We start from the raw sequence: 22,629 nt of genomic DNA on the forward strand, positions 1-22,629 counted from the left end.
CTCAAAAGCATCCTGGCCAAGTGCTTCTGAAGTGCTGTCTTCCTATGGACCCACATCTTTCAGTTAATGGTTAAACAGACTTAGAAATTTTCATATTGAGATAAAGACCACTGCACGGGAACAGCTCCAGGATGGCACAATCTCAGTGGAGGTCCAAATGATAAGTACCTTAATTTATGTTCATATTAAGTGGCAGTTTTGGAGACTAAGGACTGGTTGATCCTTGCTGAGTTTCCTATGCCTTCTAAGAGTAGATCTAATTCAGCCTAGGATCCATTCCCAAAAATTACTGGGATGCTCAGTAACGAGAATTTCAAACATAATTCTCTATGTGCATTAAACTTGCCTCAAAACAATTTAAAAAAATCAAACAAATGAGCCAACAACACAAAAACCAAGAAAGCAGTCAGTATGTACTGATTGCAAGCACTTTAATTCAGAATAAAAAAGGGCTTCACACATTTTCAAAAGGGTCTCCTCTGGGCTGAAGGACTAGCATTGAAACATACTTTTATGGTATTATCCCTGAAAAGAAATTAATTTAGAATTCAATTGTATGTGTAGGACAAGGGGTAATGGGTTCAAACTGGAACACAAAAGGTTCCACTTAAATCTGAGAAGAAACTTCTTCTCAGTGAGGGTGACAGAGCACTGGAACAGGCTGCCCAGGGAGGCTGTGGAGTCTCCTTCTCTGGAGACATTCAAAACCCACCTGGACGCCTTCCTGTGTAACCTCATCTAGGTGTTTCTGCTCCGGCAGGGGGATTGGACTAGATGATCTTCAAGGTCCCTTCCAATCCTTAACATTCTGTGATTCTGTGATTCTGTGTCAGTTGGGCGTGAATAAATTACAAACATCATGACCCTACCGAGAAGCTGCTGAACTATTTATTTTTATATTGAAAGCTTCAAATATTTTACAATCCTTCTCACCAACAATCTAAACGCATGATTTTTAAACAAGCAATTATTAGCATATCACTGGCTATGCAAGAAAAAGGATAAGCACAGTCAGCAGTATATTATCCCAAGAAACTTGGTTCTCTAGAAACCCATTTAGAGCATTGGGGCAGCTACCAACAGCCAGACATAAAAATACTCGAGGTTGAGTTTACACACATGAGGAAGACATACGCTAGTTACTCCAGCTGGTAGTATAATTATATTTTATTTATTTTTTAAAAAAAATTAAGTCACAACTTTGTCTTTATGAAAACCAAACTCAGATTTGTGCCTGAACTCTAAACATACCAAAGTAAGCGCTGTTAAAGTCAACCTTAGACTGGAAACAACTGTAAACTAAGGTTCGTATTGCCATAACAAAAGCTGAGTTAAAAGAGAACAAATAAAAACAATAGTCAACAAGCATCATATTCTTCCTTCAAAGATCAAGAGCTTGTGAACAAAAGCCCGACCTCCATTACATTTTCTTCAGATGGTTAGAAAGAACATGACCTAAAAAATTTCATCTAAGAAAACGCAGAAACTGAGCTAGAGGGATAAGACAGCCTTGAATTTCTCTCACAGACTTCTCATTCCTTTTCAATAAAGGAGAAGTGAAAAACATTGACTGGATGAAACCACAACTGGAATACCCTGATAAAAAGGTATTGTGGCAATTCAGTTACCTGAGAAAAAACAGAAATTAGTATTGCAGAAACATTTTTAAGTTCTCAAATTACACAAAAATGACCCAGTACACATTGAAATATGTGATCCCAGTGACTAGCCAGAGATCTAGGAATACACATTTCTATATTAAAAGTGATAAACATAATCAGGAAAATACCTGAAACAATTAAAAGGCACTTTTAGACGGCAAATGTTTTGCTATATGCTACAGAAAACTGAGTCAGGTATGACATTATACTGAATCTTACAGTGGTCCAAGCAGTATTATGGTATATACACTTTTAAATACACACACTTGATCATATAAATAGTCAATTTGCAATGCTAGCATGGTTAACACAGGAAGAAATCCACAATCTTTTTTGATGTAAACAGTAACGTTTTTAGTAAAAACATTTTCATTTTAGACATTATTATATGTTTAGTATTATTGCATGCAATACTGTATAAAAGTTTAATGGCACCTTTGTGTATCTTTAGGCAATAAAAAAAATCACAATAAGACATTTGGAGAGAAATTCTCAAGTCGTTTGGTCTAACACTGCATGCAAAATTGGAAACAACCTCAGTAACTGCACACCTGGACAAGCCAGATGTTTGTATAAAAAAGGCAACTTTATTAATATACCTGTAGTCCTCTGCATGAAGATCTGACCCTCAAGTTTTAAAAGGCACAGAAATTGAGGGGTGTGCTACTACAGCACTTAAAAATGAGACCTACTGTTTACCTGATTTCAAGGGGTGGCTTTCAAAGGCAGCTCGATGACTGAAGTATAAGTCCCACTAGAAACCAAGAGCTGTCCCCATCATCATTTCAACATGGTTGTTAAATTCAGATTGATGAAAAAATAAAAATAATAACAATTAAAAGAAATCTAGGCTTTCCTTATGAATTCACTCTCATACTTTGCATTTCAGACAAATTACCTGCTGGAAATGTTTTCTTTACTCTTTTTTCTGATAATTATTAAATAACAAAATCATTATTTCTTCACTGAATAGTTACTCTTACTTGAGCCAGAAGTGCAAAGTGTAAATGCTATAGGCATCTGAAGAGAATTGCAAATTGTTTCAGACTTTTGAAACTGTTTTTGTAAAAAAGTAAAGAAAATACAGTCTTTGGTGTAGGCTCACACAGTGCTATCACAAGTATTATAACATCTGTTGGAAACTATAGAAAACCCATAACTTTACTACTAAACTGAAAGAGCCCAAACTCGAGTGTTCTCACTGATTTACAGGCACAGAGCTCTCCCAGGCAGCATATGTGGTCTTTCATTACACTTACATTGCCACCAGTCTGCTAAATACGATGAAATTTCAAGTAGCAGGTGATGAAAATGACAGTGTCGCCTCCTTTCCTTAGACATCTGTGCAACCTGGAGCTGCCTTGAGATGGCAATGTAGCCTACGCCTTTGAGAAGCCACCGACCAACAGCAGCAAATAACTTGTGAGAGAGAAGGGAGGACATTGTGGACAAAACACTCTTCCCACTCCATTTAAGCTGGGAGTTAGGAATTCATTTTCCTGATGTCTGTATAATAGAAAGCAGGAACGTACCTTTGCCACCCGTTTCACAACCAGAAGCGCATGCAGTCCTGGAGTGTCTTGACTGTTTTTGAGTTCGCTAGATGTTAACTATAAAACTGAAAGCTATCAACAGCTCAATTAAAAAACAAAACAAAACAAACTACAAACGCAAAACATCACAACGCATTTTAAAATAACACTCCTCTTCAGTTTTCTTCCCGAGACGCTTGTCCTTACAGGTAACCTGTATTTCCACAGGAAACTGCTATACCTGGCGTAAAATCACTCTGCTAATCCATCCTGTTCCTTATTTTCCATCAAGGACGTGGTCGTATCTCCATTATTCTTTTCATTTGTATCTCCATTGTCCTCTGTTTGCCCCGATTTCTGATGGGCAAATGTGTAAGTGTCATGGTCTGTGTCCGTCAGAGGTGGAGGTTCCTCATTGTTAGGAGAATGTTTAACGTCTTTTCTGAAGGAGAACGGAGGTGGAGAAGGTGGCAAGCTACCAACAGGTCCATCGAAAGGCCTGTACACATCAACTTCTGGAGTGACAGTGCCATTGGATTCCTTCAGCAAGTGCCCATAGACCATAGCATCATCAATAACTGCATAGACGTGAGACTCATTGTTTTTCCTCCCTTTTGTGAATAAGCCTTTTTTTCCAGGCACCTGGGTATTCACGTTAGCATTGTACACTCCCACCATGGGATTTTGGCTTTTCTTCTTCCTGTTACAGAGTTGGAATTGTTAACAGGTCAGAAACAACACGTGGCTGCTGCATTTGAACTCAATAATGGCAGCTCCTGTTTACCCAACCCACCTACCCAGGGTCAGGCAACCTATCTGGATCCAAGGCTTTACTTGCAACCTTAGGAAAAATAACTCTCGAACCTAGACCTGCTTTTATTGGCAGAGGAAAAAATAGCTTCGCAATATTTGGTTACTTACTGCTGTTCTGCTGACCCTGAAGTCTGCAAGATTAACTCCAACAGCCTCCCAAGTACAGGTCCAGCTGTGCAGTGTACTGAGCCTCCCTACATCCACAGACACTAATAGGACCTAGAGGCCATCAGATCCTCACAAAACACAGCTGAGCATTGCTGAAAACCAGTAAGATAGTGGGTGCTCTATGAAAGTTGAATGAATTTTTCCTGACTGCACTTTCTGGAATGACTGTCCCAAGAGTGGGAAGACCAAAGGCTGAAATGTAGATTTTTAAGCCTGTATTTGCAAAGTCCTTCCTGTGTGGTAGAGAAATGTGCTCATAACTGCACAAATCATATTGCACAAATTCATTCCAGCTCCACAGCTTCAGGACCCAATCACCCTACTAGCACTGAGAAACCCCAAGCTATAAGTGACCTCAGACTCTGCTTGCATGAGTAAGGCTACACGTGTTTGCTTTACACAACCTAGTTCTCTTCCCAAGGGATCATCTCATAGAAAAATGCTCCTACTTGGTGTGCAAACTCCAGAAGAAGCTGTTGGAGTTTGTGCAGATGAAAAATAGCTCTTAGTGTATCTCAGTGAGTATACAGCTTATCTGAACAAAGCCTTGACTAGAGGCACAGAAGTCACATTCATTGTGATTTCATTTCACAGGAATTGCTGATGAAGCCAAATACTTTACTTCCAGTACGGCCAGAAGTCCATGCTAAGTAAGGCCAAAGTAGGCAATGCACTGGGGGTGAAAGTAAGGACACTCAAGGAATGATGCTCTACTCTTGAAGTCAATCAATTTAGAGTAAAGCAGCATTCTTGGAGGCACACTACTTCAACCCGCAATGTGTTGCCTACCTCATGCTTCAGACCCTTGCTCAAGGGACCCATATCAACACATGAAACAGAGGCCCCAGCAGCTCTCTTGAAACATCTTCTTGAACTGCTAAGTTAAACATGCCAAATTATGAACTTACTTCTTCTTAACACAGCACACAGTGAATCCAATAGCCACGAGAACTCCAACCCCAGCCACCACAGCAAGTATCACTCCCAGGTCTGCAAACAGACAAGGTACAGGACATTGAGTGAGAAAGAAATCATTCAGGTCTTTTCCTAAAAAACAGTTGGGTTTGAACCTCCTCAAGAGTTTCTAAGTGTGCTTGTGCAGCAAGAGTTTCCAAGGTGTGCTCACCATGGGGTAACACAAGCCGTTTCCAAGAAGTTGGAGGCCAAGCGACAACAAACTTCTGCTGCTAGCAGTGCCGCACAGACAAAAAACCCAACCAGCCCACCTCTGAGAACTCAACACAGCTGATGGGCTGCTAAACTTACATGAAATGTCTTGCATACCTCTGGCTGAATAGGCAGAGAAGAGAACAAAGTGCAGAGAGAGACAGAGAAGGATTCAACAAAGGAAACAGTGACATTTCACCAACTTCTCCTCAATACAATCCTTTCCACTGAAATACACAGATTATGTTGAACTAGGGTTTTCTAAAAGTCATAAAATTGATCAGTAAAGTCCACGTGTGAGCAAAGAAAAATGCTGTGTGTTTTAAAAGAAATATACATTACCAAAAAAAAGAAAAAAAGAGAAATTAATTTGACACTGTTTCAGTTCTAGCCTGTGTAGCCAATACTTCTAAAGGGAGCAGTGTCCCACAGATGAAGAGGAATGCAAATGTGAAGCAAATTTATACAAGCAAAGCCTACCCTAAAGACGCCTTTTAAAAAATTATTTATGTTTCAGAGAGATGAGAGACACGAAGAATGCAGAATTTGCTGTTAGTAGTCAGCACATTCTCCACTAAATGATCAGACCTGTCCCAGGGATGATTATTTGCTCATGTGAACACTAAGACTAATTTAACTGCTAACATGAAGTAGAGACTACTTGGATGAACATGTTTGCATAATCAAGTCCCAGGTTGTTCACCAGGTCTGTGACCTTGGGAGTGAAAAAACATTACTCGACCTTCTAATACCTTCTAGCTGTGATCTCCAATTTAAGAAGCTAAATTAAATAAAGAAAATAAAATCCAGACTTACTTCCTCAGGCCCTGCAGTTCCCTGTCTCAAAAAAAAGCCCACCCAAACACACTAAAAACCATCCTTCCTCTTCAGCCTCTAGGAGCACCCAGATGTAACTCTCAGAGGTTTTTGTGGGACATGTATTTCTGAAAGCAAGGATTTCATAAAACCCACACCCAAGGTGGACTGGCATCCATTACTGTTCCCCCAAGGAAAAGCAAAGAAATAAGCAGAAAGCAAACCACCATAGCCTCACAGGACTCACCTATCTGCTTGTCAGCTAAAGACACCCAGAACTGCAAGGTCAGCTGTGTCTTATCCACAGGTTTACAGTTGGAGACGTTTACCCAGAAGTCATGATACATATTTCGGGGCTTGGGCAGAAGCTCATCCTCACGGCGCACAATTTCCTCTGCCCCCAGCATCTCTTCCTTTATGTTGACATAGGCACGGCCTGTCTCACACATGATGCCCATGCGGTCCTTGGAGAACCCCAGGCGGGCAACTTGCTTGCTGGGCACAACGACATACCAGGATATAGAGACATAAGGAGGTAGACCATAGGGCCAGTTGGGAGTCTGCAAGTAAACTTTAGCTTTCGGATCTGGACTCACAGTGAAAGTGCTCTCATCTGTAGTAAAGGAATAACGGAATTAAAACTTAGTTTTCATACTTCTTGGTTTTAATTTTTAAACTTTCTCTTTCAACGTAAAATTATCTGGTCTTTCTTCTACATAACAAAGAAGTGTCACTTACACCTGCGACCAGCAAATTTATACAGTCAATTGCATCTCAGTACTAGCAATACAACTCACGTATCATCCCTTCCACATCAGTAATTATCCCAATTAGCACAGATATATCTGCAGAATTTCCCACAAACAATTAATTGCCACATGGAGTAGAAAGTTTCTTCCTTCTTCCAGGAAAAAACACTTCATCGATTCAGATTGATCCTAGCAATGGCCCCAAGACTAGACTCTAAAGAATTTAACTCTTACCTCTGTTTATTCGTATGTGCTCTAAAGAGCACTGTACAACAAAGTAGTACAAACCACTACCTTACCTTTAATATGTGGCACAAAAGACATTTTCAGATCCTGGTGGTCAGAGTCATTGAGGAATCCTTTACCATATGTTTTTAAGGATATGGTGATATTATTCCGCATCTGAATCTTTTCAATGGATCCACCAGGGCAGAATACACCAACATTCAACTCTGTCTCTGGGGTGGCACTAACAATGCTGTAACTGTAGCTTGTGTTGCACCTCTGCTCTGGGAGGTGTTGCTGAAGTTTCAAGGATGGAGAAGTAATTTCTACGTTGATCAGATCAGGAGCTGAGAGCTTCCAAATAAACTTATGTAGATGAATTGGCAATTGGGTAATAACCTTGGGCACCAACAGGGAATATATCTTCCTCTCACACCACCGAAGATCGACACAGCCTGCAATCACAAAAACAAGTCCCAAGGGTTGTATGTTTCTTACAGAGGCAATATCTAGGAAAAGCAAGTTTTCCTGTGTACCAGAGTACCGTCAGTTTTGTGTTACAGACTCAGAAAAGCATTTGTGTGAGAAAATACCCTCTCTTAGCAACCTTCACCCAAGCATGTACCATTTGTAGTTAAAGAGCTTTCCTTAAAAGGGTGCATGACATCAAAGACACCAACAGATAAAAACATATTCAAAATTTCTCACTCAAGATAGCACTTTTACTATATCACTGATTGACTTGGCCACAGCTGCAGCCTAGTCAAGGTCCAGATACATATTTTAAAACTCTACTGGTAGTTGAAAGCATTTGGGGAAATCCTATACTAAGTGGACATGCAAGCAGCACAAGACACATTCCTGGTGGCCACCTTGGTCCTGAATTTTCACGGCTCTCCTATTCCATTTCCTTATTTTACAGTTTTCAGCAAGAGGATTCCTAAATGCCTTCTGTCCTTTCCCTTCTAAGAATAGCTACGCAGTTTCTATTTTTAAAAATGTAGAATGGCGTAGCAAATAACAAGGTCACCTCCAGGTTCATAGTACCCATCTCCCAGCTGGCCAGCACCTGGTTTCCAACCCCACTCTATTTAAAGGCCAAGCAGGAGAGAAGGTTTAGCTAAACACTGGGGAAAAGCACGCAAAAGCATTCCCTAAGGAAAAAACATTAAGGCACTTTTGCCATACTTATGCCTTTTTCAGCTGTGATCCTCAGACGGGACAAGTCCTTGCACAGAAAGGAGATCTTGTAGATGGCACCAGACACCAAAGTCAAGACACGGTCACAGGTGCGAGGATCCTTGCAGATCAGGCATATTGGTTCAGACATGAGTGGGACGCGGTTGGGCCACCCTTCGAAGTGTATTGTTACAGTCATGTTCCGTTCCTTGCTCAGGTCGACCAAATGGGTGACATCTGCAACGAAGAACGCCCCAGAGCAATTACTGGCAAGATGCGTGTGAAGCAGAACTTCCTGGTCTCTTCTCACCCCATTAGATGAGCAGCTGTCATAGCTATTTCTATATTACCTCAGACAACATCATTTACTTGTTTCCATTAGTGTAATACAAACTCAGGCAGTATTGTATCACTCTTCTAATTTAGAAGTTTGGATCTTTTCACATGCAAACCCCATTTCCCCACTATTTTCCAGCTGTAACAAGGTAACGTGTGCTAGCCCCTTTTGAATAAGTTAGGCTATAATGTAAGGAGCTCAACTGACTATATTAGATTCATTTTCCTTAAGATGTCTCTTGTATCTTTTAAAGTCAGTTCTACTGAACACACAACAGTTGATCAGAAAAAGCTTCTCCATTCTCAAATTTTGTATTTATTGCAAGATTGCCATCTCAGCTAACTTTTTGTTAGTTTAGGTTTCTCACAGTCAAGCTGAAGAAAATTGTCCAAAGTCAGTAATTAAGCACATCTGGTTGTCTGGAGTCAGTTAAAAATTAAACTAATCTAAATGCAAGCAGCAATATGGTTCAAAAGTGAAAAAAAAATGCCAAGTGCTGTACTTCGGCTTAAGTGCTGGCAGTCATCATGAGGGGCACTGGAGTCTTCAAAGATGCTTTCTAAAAGCATCTTCTGTTTGGCAGTTAAAAACATACAGAGATATTGCAAATTATCAAAGTCTGGCACCATGCCGGTGGGAAGGCTGAGGACCAAGCCTTGCTAGACTGCTTTGTTTCCTTCAAACAGCATGACTGAACTTCCACACTGCCCTTCCATTTAATTGATCAAAATCATTCTTCCAGAATTTTTTCTGACTTGCTTTAAAATGCAAATCAGAGAGCTGGCAGAGTTAATTCTGAAAAGTAAAGAGCACCTTCCTTTTCCTCAGTACTAGCCACCACTTCTCTTGCTGTCCACCCCTTTTGCCATACAGACTGCACACCAGCTGCTGCAGGAAACCTTGTAACACCCTCTGAGTTCGCTGGACCTGAGGTGCTCAGGTGCACAGTGACCATCATCCCTGACAGCCCCTCTCAAACCTATATTCAGCTCAAAGATCTCCTTAAGGAGGCACATACTGAGGCCAAAACTGCTTTTACTAGTGGGACAGAGTGCACTGTCAGCAAGTTTGCAAGAGCAGGGCTGGAAAGATGCTCTGCAGAAAGACCTGGGGATCCTAGTGGACACCAAGTGGAAAATGAGCCAGCAGTGTGCTGCTGAGGCAAAGGTGGCCAACAGCCTCCTAGGCTGCGCTAGAAAGCATCAACAGCAGGTTGAGAAAGGTGAGTACCCCTCTGCTAAAGAACTGGCAAGACATTAGAAGTGCTGGGTCAAGTTCTGGGGTCCCCAGTACAAAAGAGAGGTGGATGTACTGGAGTAAGGCCAAAGAGCCACAGAGATGCTTAAGGGATAAGAGCATCTCTCACAGGAGAAGAAACAGAAAGAACCGGGACTGTTTAGGGGGGATGTGTGAACCTGTGTGTAAATGATATAGTGCCAGACTCTTCTCAATGGTACCCAGTGACAGGGCAAGAGCCACAAACTGAAATACAGGAAATTCTGCTTAAACATTAAAAAAAAAAAAAAAAAGCAAGGGAAGTCAAACATTGGGAGAGGTTACCCAGAGAACTTGTGAAGTCTCCAGAGAGACTCAAAATCTAACTGGACATGGTCCTAGGCAACCTGTTCTGGTTTACCCTGCTTGAGCAGCGGGTTGGAACTAGATGATCTCCAGAAGTTTCTGCCAACCTCAGCCACTTTGTAAATCTGTGATATCCTAGATGGCTTGCTACAGCAAGTTGGAACAACAGGGATAAGCAGGGATGACAAACACCTTCTCCCACATAAGCTAATGGCAGTTGCAAATACTTGGAACATCTGGAAGGGGGAGAGGAAAACGAAGAGGAAAAAAAATATTGAATATTATGGCCATAGCTTAGTTCACAAAGATTAACTATCTCGTGCAAAGAAAGACATCAGATGCACAGAGCATGTGTCTCTGATGTCAAAGAAAGCAAGCTGATCTAGTGGCAGGTGTCCCTACCTGTGGCAGAGGGGTTGTAACTAGATGATATTTAAGGTCCTTTCCAACCCAAACCATTCTGTGATTCTATGATTCTATAAAGGCCAGATTAAAAATAAATAAATAAATATATATACACACACATACACATGATTACTCTTAATTTTTGGTTTTTAGCTATGGATCTTAAAGGCATAAACAAAAGGTGAATAAAATAGCTTTCGCCTGTGTGGGAAATCACGCACAGAAAATGGCAAATAGTCAGGTGGAAATCTCCAAGTTATCGCCACAACCAAGCACAGAAGCTAGGATTTCTACCACAAGGTTACTCATTCTTCAGAGGTTTGTTTTTCTGCTGCAGCTAAACACAGAAAGGGTTAGATCAATAAATTATTTTGACTGGAAAGAGCTATATTTTCCTCTTACTTAATGATAAGCATCACAGGCAGCTGTGGACTACTCAAATGTTTGGGAGGCTTTGAGAATATGCAGATATCAATGCATTTTTAATAAGAGCTATGTTTAACTTGTACACTGCAGATGGCATTTTATGCCTTTTTTTTTTTTAATAAAAGTTTCAATACTGTCTTGAGGGCTGAATTTGAATCTTTGATGGAACTTATATAACTACAAAATCACTCATGATATCCCACAAAATCCCTAGAGAAACGACTGCTGTCTCTTAAATCCAAGTGGTTTATTACTTGCATTTCACTCAATAAATGACAACTTGTTTTTTATTTTTTTAGGTGATTATCCTCTTGTCTACGGCCCATAAACATATTAAAATTCAGCTTTGCTTTCCAAAGTAGAAAGGAGATAAAGCTGATTAACTTTATACAATGTTTTCTCTCTGTCTGGCTTCCAAAGTGCAACACACAATAAATGTAAGCAAACATGATTTGGTTAACAACAATTTCAGGAGGATTTGCTGTTCATGAACGGAGCCAGACTAGGCAAAGAACTGAGAATTACAATGGTGAGATGCTATAGACCCTTTCTGGATACATGACTTCAAGGTCCATGCCATTCAAACTTCATCCCCTTTAAAATGACTTAGAAAGCCTCTAAGTAGCTCCTGCTGCAGTGGTAGTCCAGAAAATAGAAAAAAAAAAAAAAGATTTCATAGTGTAGCAACAAGAAAACTAATGAAGAAACAAATGTGTAGGGCATATTGTCATTGAAGTATCTTATTGACACCTTTCATATCTAATGTGACTTCTTCACACTAAAAGATGTTTAGGCTTCCCTAGGAAGCAAAATAAAACTCAGAGGAAGGAAAGAAATCCATATTGATGCCATTAGTAGTAAGAAGACAATTTTACATCTCCAGTTTCACCAGTTCATGCTATGGATCCCGACCAGCCGTGACAGCAGGTTTCACCTGGCTAAGCACAACTGCTTATGTACAGAGCAGAAACCTGGGCTCGCATTTTAAGAATTACCTTTAAAATGTTGAATCTTACAACTGAAAATTAAATTCTCCAAACAAGCCTGAACTTTATTTCTGTACTGGAGAAAAGGCAGTAGTAACACGTGAGCCTTGACAATTCTGATCCAGCTTATAATCCTTGCCTGACAGCTGGATCAGGGCCCAGAGGGAACAAAGTTGCAAGGAAAAGCCGTTTTTGTTTATACAACATGCAAGACCTGATACCACAGGTGTTAAAAGCATTTTTCAATTACATGATGCAGGTGCTGGAAAAGGATAGGAATCTCCGTTTACAAGCTACAGTGTAAAGTCTATGATGGAGCTTTGCACTCCATCACAAATTGCAAATTTTAGCATTGCTGTCCACCTTGCCACAATGACAGCCAGTAGTACCCAGGGTAGCATAACCGGCCTCAGTGTTGCTTGGCAACCCACCTCCTTAAACGCAAAGAGGGACCAAAGTTCAAGAAAAATGACTACAAAAAAAACCCACACCAGTATTTCTCTTCCCTGTTGTGTTTTGCCCAGGTGTCTGTAAGTAAAAGCCCTGGAAGGGGCAGGCAGGTACTCACTCTCATCGACCTGGGGGTGCTGAACGACGACTTGGAAGAGCAAGCGGAGGATGCCGGGATTCTGGGCATCCTGATCACAGCCCTGCAGGGACAGGTTGAAGCTGCCAGCAATATTGGCAGGTTGGCTGTCGCTCAACTTGAACACCTCTGGGTTGCTGAAGGAGCCGGGGAGGTAGTACTCCACCCTCTCCTCCTTCCTTTCGCAGTTGGAGAGGCTGTAGTTGTGGAAAAACACGCTTGCTCTCATGTTGGGAGGGATCACAAACTGCCATGTCATGAGCTCATCTTCTGGAAAGCCCAGAGGGTAGTTTGGGGACATCAGGGTGATTGAAGACTCCCCGTTCAAAATGGATTCAATAATGCATAACCCTAAAATATGGGAGGAAAAACAACATACAAAACAAATTGCAATTAAAGGTGACATGCTGGCATATGTAGCAGCCTAGCAGCAGAGTATTTTTATTTTGACAGTGAGATCATCCACTTCAGCTATAGATTAGGTTATTACAAAACCCTCGGACTAAAACACATACTTGCATTGATGTTTTTGTCTTCAATTACATAAAAGGTAAGGGATATTTTTATGCCATATTTTCAGTTTAGTGGGTTTATCTTTCAAACACACAGACAGAGAGGCCTTTGATTTTTGGAAAGGAAATAACCTATCTCCTACTTCTGATCCTGGCTTTACAAGAGCAAACATGCAACCTGACAACTGCTTCTGCTTCACTGGGTTTTAGGAAATAAAGATGTGAACTTTTATATCAGCATGGTCCAAAAACCTCCCAGATCTAACAAAAGCATGTCAGCAAAGAGCCTCAACTACACATGATAAAACATGAGTAGAGCAAGTGTGTAAGACACTTCATGCTTGGATGATCCTTGACAGCATGAAATTTTGTACACAGAGATTATGGTCTGGCTCTAGCACTCTGGTGAGGATGTGCAGCTGTGAGGAGTGCCAGGACTTAGAAAAATTAATGTTCTAGAAGCTCAAACCTGGACAAGATGCCTTCTATAACTGATGGCAACAACTGCAGAATTCAAGTAAAGAGCAAGAATATTTCCCAAAGAGGGTTTGTCACAAAATCACAAAGTAACACACTGATTGCTATATAATAGTCCAAGAATTGAAGAATATTATTGCACAACGTTTTATGTTACTGTGCAGGTTGAAACAGACAGCTGTATTTAAGCAGTTTCATGTGCCTTCCAGGTACTGCTTCCTCGTTGCTCACCTTTCTCTCCTGAAGAGAGGCATTGATTTGAGACTCCAGCAAGGCAAGGAACATTTATTTAAAAATAAACAAACCCAACTACACACTGTAAGCAGCAAATAACTTTCTTGGCCCATACTAATTATGCTTTTTAGGCTCATCTGGCTGAAAGAATAAAAGCAACAGAGCAGGTATGTTTAAGTTTTAGGAAATTAAAAGCAATTGACAATAAGAAATGTGCACCAAAAGCAGCTTCACAAAGTTTTCATAATTATTAGGTTAGCCAATCAAACTAAGATATTGTGATGCTAGAAGACCAACAGCTACCAAATTAAAAACCACACAACAACAGATGAAGTAGAAGCAAGTCAGGGGTGGCAGCACCAAAGCTAGAAGGTTACCCAAGAAGAAAGGTTTAAAGAATTCTACTGCACTCTGCAGGAGGCGATTACAGGCGAGGAAACACTACTCTGGTACATACGTTTTATGGAAGCCCTGTTAGCTATGTTGAAGCCCGAGGTGGTGAGAGGTGAGTCCCATGGCAGGTGCAGAGACATGACGACTCCTCCCAGCAGCTTGACCCGAGACACTGAGCCATTCCTGCAAAAGGTGCCAATGTTGACTGTGGCCTTATCGATACAGCTGTTGATGTTGTAGCTAACAAAATCTGGGCACGTCTCTCCTGGTTCAATCTGTCTTAGCCACGGGGTAGAAAATTTCAGTTCAAGTCCAGCCTTTGTACTCGCCTTCACATCCCAGATGAAAGTCCTGTTAAGGCGAGGTAGCCCCGGTGGGTAAAGATGAACATCTCCATAGGGACATGGACCTGACACACAGTCTAAATGCAGAGAGAGAACAGCCGTGATACACTATGGAAAGCATTCAAATTAACAAAGAAATCGACACTTTCCTCTTCATTGCTGTTTTCACAATTTTTAGATTGCACTTAACTTCTATATGCATTAAAAGACACTCCTATGAGATGGTCACATGTTATCACTATACAAGGACTCTTTGCCCACAGAGTAGACAGGACAAACCTGCTTTAGTCAGGCTGACTAATAGCAGGGATTCATTGTAGTACTCCTGCCTTGTTTGCTGAAGAATTTAGAAGGTATTTACTGAACAGGGCAGAGAGCTAAATGAACAGAAGGGTAAAATTCAGCATCAGGAGAGCTGGAAATCATGGATCTAGAGAATCAATTTCATCACTTCTCACTCGGAGAATTCCTGACAAAACATTCACCTTTAAATTTTCTACTGCTTGCCATGAACTGTATCTTTTCCTTGGTGCCCAGATAAACAACCTGAGGCTTGGATTTTGCAGAAGTGATGAGTAACAACTGCCACTGCAGGATTCTGGGGAGAACCTGGAAAACTTTTATCTGAAAAATCCAGATTATCGATATTTCAAGCTGGACACTAAAAATAAGCATACTTTAATCTATGTCTAGGCTCCAGTTTAAAAGAAGAAATATCACAAGTGCATCTTACAAATATATCATGAAATATTGTGACTATTACTATTTGCGTGAACCATATGAATAAAACTACAAAATGTGAAGAGAACTATCCTTGAACACCACCCCAAAAATAGGAAGGATGTTACCAAAGACTGAATGCCCAATCTTGTTGAGAAGTAGCACATGTTCATACAATTAAAGAGTACATTAACATACATACACCAGGGATAACATTCAAATCAAATGAAGGTTTAGTTTCAACTTCCAAATTTTCAGTTTCTTGACTTCAATAATGTTTGTTCATTAAATATAAGGAAACACACATGTGTCTAAAATGTTCGTGTTGCCCTTATAGACGCAATCAAGCTGTTCAACAAATAATGTGGGTAACATCATTATCAGTGCTTAGAAGCTTCAGAAAGGAAAAAAATATTCTTCGATGGGTTTTTAAACTATGGGAGAAGTGAAGGCAGCAAGGAATTCATGGAACAAACTATCATTTAACTGTTTCCAAAAGAGCCAAGTAACATTAATTCTGCCAGCCATAATAGAAAGTTCTTTAACTTGTGTAGTTTCAGTAACTCAAGGTTATTTATCAGTGTCCAAAGATTTCTTCTTACCCAAGATTATAGGGGATACCTTAATACAGTAACTGGAAAAAGAGGTATGTGGTTTTACTGGAGGAAAATTTCAAAACTGTATCTTACCAATATTTTTCTGAATTTCCATGATGAAATACTTCTCTGGAGTACTACAAGTGAAGGTAAAGGTTACGTTTTCCCCAGGTTTTATCTTGAGTTCAAACCCGATGGCATGTTTAACACGAATTCGGCAGATTGATAAAATACCAGGTCTCAGTTTAATCATAACTGTGATGTTGTCCACCGTACGAAGAGAGATCGTAAAGGAAGCTAAGAGAGAAAAATAAATAGACATGTTTTGTTACAAGCATGTACGAGTATCACCAGCCTCTCCACACATCCCACAGATGTGATGCTGTCAGAAAGAATATTTGCATCCATGTTCCCAAAAGGCCCTGGCGTTGGACTTATAGAAAGTGCCTCGGCTCTTCCAACCCAGCACAGACAATATAGAAATCCACTTGCTGCATGTGCCCAGAGAGAGGTGTACATGGAATTTGTGTAGGACCAATTTTGCTGCAGTTTACTTTCACTGGTGTTATTTATTTCACATTTAAGAAGTAGCTCAGCTATTTCTTTCAAATTTCTGTTGTTCAGACTTTGTTTTTCAGTCTTTTATGCCCATCATAGAGCCTGCTTCATTTTTGAATGCAAGTTGTGACTCAATTCAGGGGGTTTATTCAGCAGCCAAACAACAAAGGAATCCTCAACTTAAATTGTACATGACAGTAACAGGCAAATCCCTGGGTATATCCCAACAATTGCTCCAGGCCAGACTAGGTACTCCAGCGATACCAAAGGCACATACCAACAGACATGTGGTCATGGCCTGCTCCCACCTTTTACAACTAATTCCCTGAAGGTACAGGACATCCATCAACACCCCTCAGCAGCACAGAAGGCATTTGTGACCTGAGATGGACCATGTGTGCTTGGATACATCCCCTCCATCCCTGACATGACCATCATAGACTTATTGCTTTTGGGGAATATATAAATGTCTCAGCAATCTTCACAGATTTCAACACATCCTCAAGCACTACCAAATGCAGGAGCAGCTCCCACAGGAAATACTGGAGCCACAGAATAAACCAGTTGTTGAATAATCTTCTCATATTGAATCACTAGCAATGTAACAAAAAATGGACCAAATATGACTGTCTTCTAAAAACAACATGCAATGAAAGACACAAAGAACCACCAACTGGACATTCAGGAAGACTACAAAACTTGCTAGCATCAATCCAACTATTAGTAAAGATTGAGCCCAGCCCTGGCTGAAGCAAGTAAAGTTTGCATTGTGGTCAACTGTATACCAGACCCAGGTGAAAATTTGAGAAACGCCAGTTGGCAAGTTTTCTGCCACTGGTTTTCACTACTCTCCCTTCCTTATTTCACTGTACAGAACAGAAGATACAAGCAGTGTCTACAGCACTCGTGTTTTTAGTGTTTATGGAAAAAAACCCAACATGTGTATATATATATATATATGCACATATAAAGAAAGATCTAGAAATAAAGTAACCCCAAGTTCTGTTCAAAAAGGTCTGTTCCTTGAGTGGGACACCATGCAGGGCTGCATGTCAAATCTCTGCCCATATGCCAGGTTGGGAACTCTCTTGTTCATTAACTGCAATAAAGAGATTTACCCTAGCAAACCCAGCAGTGCAGCACCCGAGGAGAGCCCCTGCAGTCATTCCCACTGCCAGGCAGCGTGCCAGCAAAGTGAGAGAACAGCTGACTCAGAAATGCTCGTCTGCAGGGCATCCCAGGCTCTACCCAACTGCTCACCATCCTTTGAGCACCTAAACATCCAGCCTGGCCCACACCAGCTGCTCTCACCTTGGTGGTGGTAAAGAGGCTGGCCAAAGCCCAGAGACCCAAGGGCTCACCTGGAGAGGGTTGTGGGGAGAAGGGCTGAGCACACCTTGGGAACCCTTGGTTGGAAAAGCCCTCTCATGGGAGATGAGCACACCAGAGACCCTCAACCAACCCACCCAACTCAAAACTTCAGGTGTCGCAGCTGCAGAGAGAACTGTACACCTTTAGTGACTTGTGTTCCCACAAAAAACCCGCCTGTCCCATTTTTAAGCCTCCCTGATTTTTACAGCAATCTCATGGTTTTGCAGGGCCTGTCTTTCATTGCAATGTTTTGCAAAAGCCCCAGGGACTGATCAGTCAGCATGGGCTACCATCCTTCCCTGCCACAGGGAACATTGCAGCTCCAGGTTTGCAAACACCAGGTACCAAAAATCTCACTGCTGGGTGGAGCAGGGCAGAAGAAAGTATACAAAGACATACCCCATTGTGCATTTATTTGAGTTTTGTTGGTCTTGAGCCTTTTTCCAGCCTTTTCGGCTTTCCTTCACAATCTTGGAGTCAAAAGACTTAGCAAGCCCTTGAAACTGCCTTACCTATTTGCCACCAGGATCAAAGGCTTTAAATGAAAACCTTGAACATCACGAGGCTCACCAAATTTCTGCACATACTTGTGATTTTACCAATCCTCTGTAGCATTAGTAGGAACCTGGTCACTTAGTAACTTTCCTACAGCTTTCAAGTGACAGGACAACTCTCTGCCCTGAAGGTCTATGCTAAATTCCCTCACCTCTTACAATAGCTGGCACCTACTGACAATTTTCAATCTGGTTTTCAATCTGGGTTTTCCCAGAGTTTTTAAAAAATAATTTTTAAAAAAAGACCACACAGGCTAGGAACTGCCTTGTGCAATGACCTTCCAAACACACAAGGGACAATCACAGGGGCAACGTCCACAGGGTGGGGAATATAGAAAAGTGACACCAGCAACCAGGGCTGCTCCTCCTCCTGCTTCAGGAAGAAGTTTTCAAAACACAAACTGAAACAACTACTTCCAGCCTAGTCCAGAATTTTGTTTTCCTTATAACTGGAAGCTTTAGGGTTTTATTTTTGTTGTTGTTGTGTTTGTTTGTCTGTTGTTTTTTTGGTTGTTTTGTTGTTGTTTTTATTTATTTATTTATTTATTATACTTAGTGCACAAAATATCCTTTGACCCTGATGGTCATAATTATTCTGATGTTTATGTCATCCAGATATGAAGTGTAAGAGCATAATACCAAAAATTAATAGCTATGGGCAAAAGGGACTTCATTCTTACATATGGTAATTGTCACGTCCATCTACAGTCTATAATTAATGACTGAAAAGTCTGTTCCTCACTTTCTTGTCAAACAGTTATCACTCTTCCTTTTCCCACCCCTGGGACAGCAAAAACACATGGCCAACCCGGAAGGTTGGAGAAACCCACCAGGGACACTAACAGCCAGTACTTCTGCATCAAATGCTTGGGCACAGCTCTATGACCATTTTTAGTCATGAGGATTAAGTTTAAGCATAACCTTAAGGACATGACTAGCTTCAAAACAAAACTAATGCACACCCTGAGCTGAAAACAAGGAACAGACATTTTGAATGACATTTTGAAAGAAACGAGTAAATATTTCCTACAAAGGGCCAAAACAAAGCATCATGTTCCCCAGCCCTTGAAAGATCTGACTGCTGCCTGGGGTTTTGCCTGCCCCAACCCCTTTCCAGACTTCACAACCATGTAAACATTCATTTGATCTCCCTGCAAGAAAGAAGAATGTCAGGCAATGGCAGGTGAGACAAGGCTCCCGACAGCACATAGGAGAGACTGACCTTGCTCTCAGCTGCAAGGAAAAGGCATGCAGGTATGGACAAAATAAAGCAATGTTGCCTATGGTGTTCACAAAGCCAGCCTCATGAAACTCCACAGATAATAATTTTGGACAAAGAAACAAGAGAACAATGCTGTGATGTCAACAACAGCCAGATGCTAGAGAGGTGCTGTCAAATCACGGGGCGGGGCGGAAATCAGCAGAAAGTATATCCAGTGATCTCAAAGACACTAAAAATTACTGAATTGCTAACATCCCCAAAACTATAGCCACACACATGCAGCACAGTAGACTACTTAATATCACCTTTATTGCACAGCTTTTATAGACATGAGTGAGTCTCTTGGTGACTCACACTGATCTCTCATTGTCTACGATTCCCACTGCATGCCTTTTGTTAGGATTACCAGTAACTATACATGTTTCTGGTAAATGAGGAATTTCCACTCCTCAATTATGTTGCACAGGGATGACACACAGGATATCCAAACCAACAAGAGGAAGCATTGCCAAGCTGGATCTAGTCTCTGTCTACACAACAAAGAAACTGTTGGGCTGGAAGATGTCAGAGGTGAAGCCTTCAGTTCTCAGCTGGTTCACAGGCTGACGTAGACATCTGATGTCACCCTAAATTGTTTTCCTCTAAGCAATTACAGTTTTTCAGCCTCCCTTGGCTATTTCTTCTATTGCTCCAGTCTCATCTGCATCTTCCCTACCACAACTGGATTTCACTGCTGCTCATCCTTAAGACTGCTCCTTTGTGACAGTTGTCTCATCTCAGCATCCCTGTATCACTCAGTAACACTCCTCTCTGCAAAAATGTGCCTTGGCTAGCTTTTTCTCAACAGCATGATTTTCCCAACCTTTCATCAATTTTATCGCTCAGAGCTCTCCAATTTGTGTTAGAAACAAACTGCATAGTCTAAAACAAGTCCTATTACTCCTCAGAGTATAGCCCAAGTTTATCTACTGTGGTTGCACCTGACACTAATCCCCAAGTATTTTTTAATATGTATATCTAAATGTCAAAAGGACATTTTTCCTGTACAAGACGGGAGTGCAATGTGGAAGACAGAGGGACAGAGAGCATGCATATGTGTGTACAAGGCAAGGACTTGGCAGGACTGCAATTTTTATGGCTATGTACAGAGCCTTGCTAAACAAATCAGGAGTAAGAACAGAGTCCAACTAGTTTTGGCTAAAGAGCTGCATTTTATTGCAGCAATTTATCCATAAGGATCTACAAACTGTTTCATGGCTTCACTGGATGGATTAAAACAATCAAACCACTCCAGACAGATCAAGAAACCAAACCCCATGAGAGTTCTCAAGAACAAAAAAATTCCCAGATCTTAATTTATCCCCCCAAAAGGCACAAAAACTGCTAATTCTGGTTAAATCATGGGCTTGTTCTACTATAGCCATTTTTAATAAAAACCAGTTGGATGGGCCTGACTCAGACACCACTCATGAGCTGACGGCAGCTGGAGGAGACGGGCTGCTGCAGGAGACGAGTAGTGGCAACGCTTGCCCCGGATATGAAGAACCTGGATCCAAACCCCTGTTCTGCCTGAGGGGGATCTGAAACCACACATCCAAAACACCTCTCCAGAGAACAGGCTCATCCACCACAATGCTTGGTGCCACTGCCTCAGGACGGGGATAGCACTGCAGTGCTGTTTGCCTCTACAGCTTAGTAGGTTCTCCTGGAGAGCTCATCATCTCAGATTCTGAGCCCTTGCAGGGATGTTGGCCCACAGGCATGCCTGTAGCCTGCTACGGTTGTTCCACCACCCATAACCTACTGCAAAGGTCACAGCAAGATGGTGGGAAGCAAGAAGTATGACTCAATAATGCAGTGATCCCACCATAAGATGAATGATTTCACTTTCAAGCCATGTGAACTCCTGTTGCTGATGTAATGGATGGCCTCAACACAGGAGACAGCAGCATTGGCAGGACACATCCAGAGTAATCCATCCAAAACACCCTTTGCTTAGCGATGGGACCTCAAGACTGTCTCCTGTGTGATGGGGACTGTAGGCTCCAGCTCCTGCATCCCAAGCAAATGCCCTAATGGCTCAGCTGAAAGAGACAGAATCATTTTGCTTGAAAGAGACCCTCAAGATCACTGAGCCCAACCATTAACCTAATTCTGACACCAAACCATGCCCCTAAGAACCTCATCTACGCATCTTTTAAACACCTCCAGGGATGGTGACTCCACCACTTCCCTGGGCAGCCTGTTCCAATGACTGACAACCATTTCTATAAAGCAATTTTTCCTAATATCCAATCTAAATCTCCTTGGCACAACTTGAGGCCATTTCTCCTTGTCCTATCACTTGCTACTTGGGAGAAGAGACCAACACCTTCCATGCTACAACCTTCTTTCAGATAGATGCAGCAATGCTACACCTGATAATCATATCCCCATCACCTCCAACACAAATTCTTGCACAGTTGACTCAAATTTGCCAACAACAGGTCAAAGAATATTTCACAGAGTAAATGTCTTCCTGCTTTGCTGACTCTACCATTTGGTATCTTATTGAATATTTCTTTGTCAATTTGAGTCCAACAACTCTCCAGTTTAATTACAGCACACAACTGCCCAAGCATCATCCATTTCTCCAGTTCCACCTTCAGTGCCCACCCAGATAATTGCCTTCACATTCTTCAAGCCCTTAGCAACATTAGTCAGGGACCTATACACCGTTTACACTCTTCTCTCCTACTAAACGGTGCTTTGAGCAGCAAACAGAGATCACAAGCACAATCACAAATTACAGCCAACCCTGCTTGCTGGAAGCTGTTGAAATCCTGTTGGACTTTATAAAGCAAACAGCTTTTCTGTTTACATTTAAAATGTAAACTATGTACTCATTGCTCAATGATCTCCTTATGTTTGGACCAATCTTCCAATACCACCCTTGCTTGGGATATGAGGCCCATATTTTGTGAAAGGATTGCTTTCAGGTAATCACCCAGAAAATTAAAGCTTAAAATCTGCAAGGG

General features: G+C 41.4%; 1 protein-coding gene across 1 annotated transcript in view; it reads right to left on the reverse strand.

Moving 5' to 3' along the window:
- Nucleotides 1–1,112: 1,112 nt before the first annotated feature.
- The window catches only part of CDCP1 (CUB domain containing protein 1), a 28,506-nt gene continuing 6,989 nt past the window's right edge, over nucleotides 1,113–22,629 (reverse strand). Inside the window, exons 2-9 of the mRNA XM_082043780.1 lie at nucleotides 16,001–16,204; nucleotides 14,312–14,668; nucleotides 12,614–12,982; nucleotides 8,320–8,547; nucleotides 7,206–7,586; nucleotides 6,405–6,770; nucleotides 5,083–5,164; nucleotides 1,113–3,893 (exon numbers count right to left, since the gene is read on the reverse strand). Coding sequence (XP_081899906.1) covers nucleotides 3,446–3,893; nucleotides 5,083–5,164; nucleotides 6,405–6,770; nucleotides 7,206–7,586; nucleotides 8,320–8,547; nucleotides 12,614–12,982; nucleotides 14,312–14,668; nucleotides 16,001–16,204 — 2,435 coding nt within the window. The 3' untranslated portion in view covers nucleotides 1,113–3,445. The remainder of the gene's footprint in view (nucleotides 3,894–5,082; nucleotides 5,165–6,404; nucleotides 6,771–7,205; nucleotides 7,587–8,319; nucleotides 8,548–12,613; nucleotides 12,983–14,311; nucleotides 14,669–16,000; nucleotides 16,205–22,629) is intronic.

This window comes from Streptopelia decaocto, assembly GCF_964273445.1.
Source record: "Streptopelia decaocto genome assembly, chromosome: 2".
NCBI lineage: Eukaryota > Metazoa > Chordata > Aves > Columbiformes > Columbidae > Streptopelia > Streptopelia decaocto.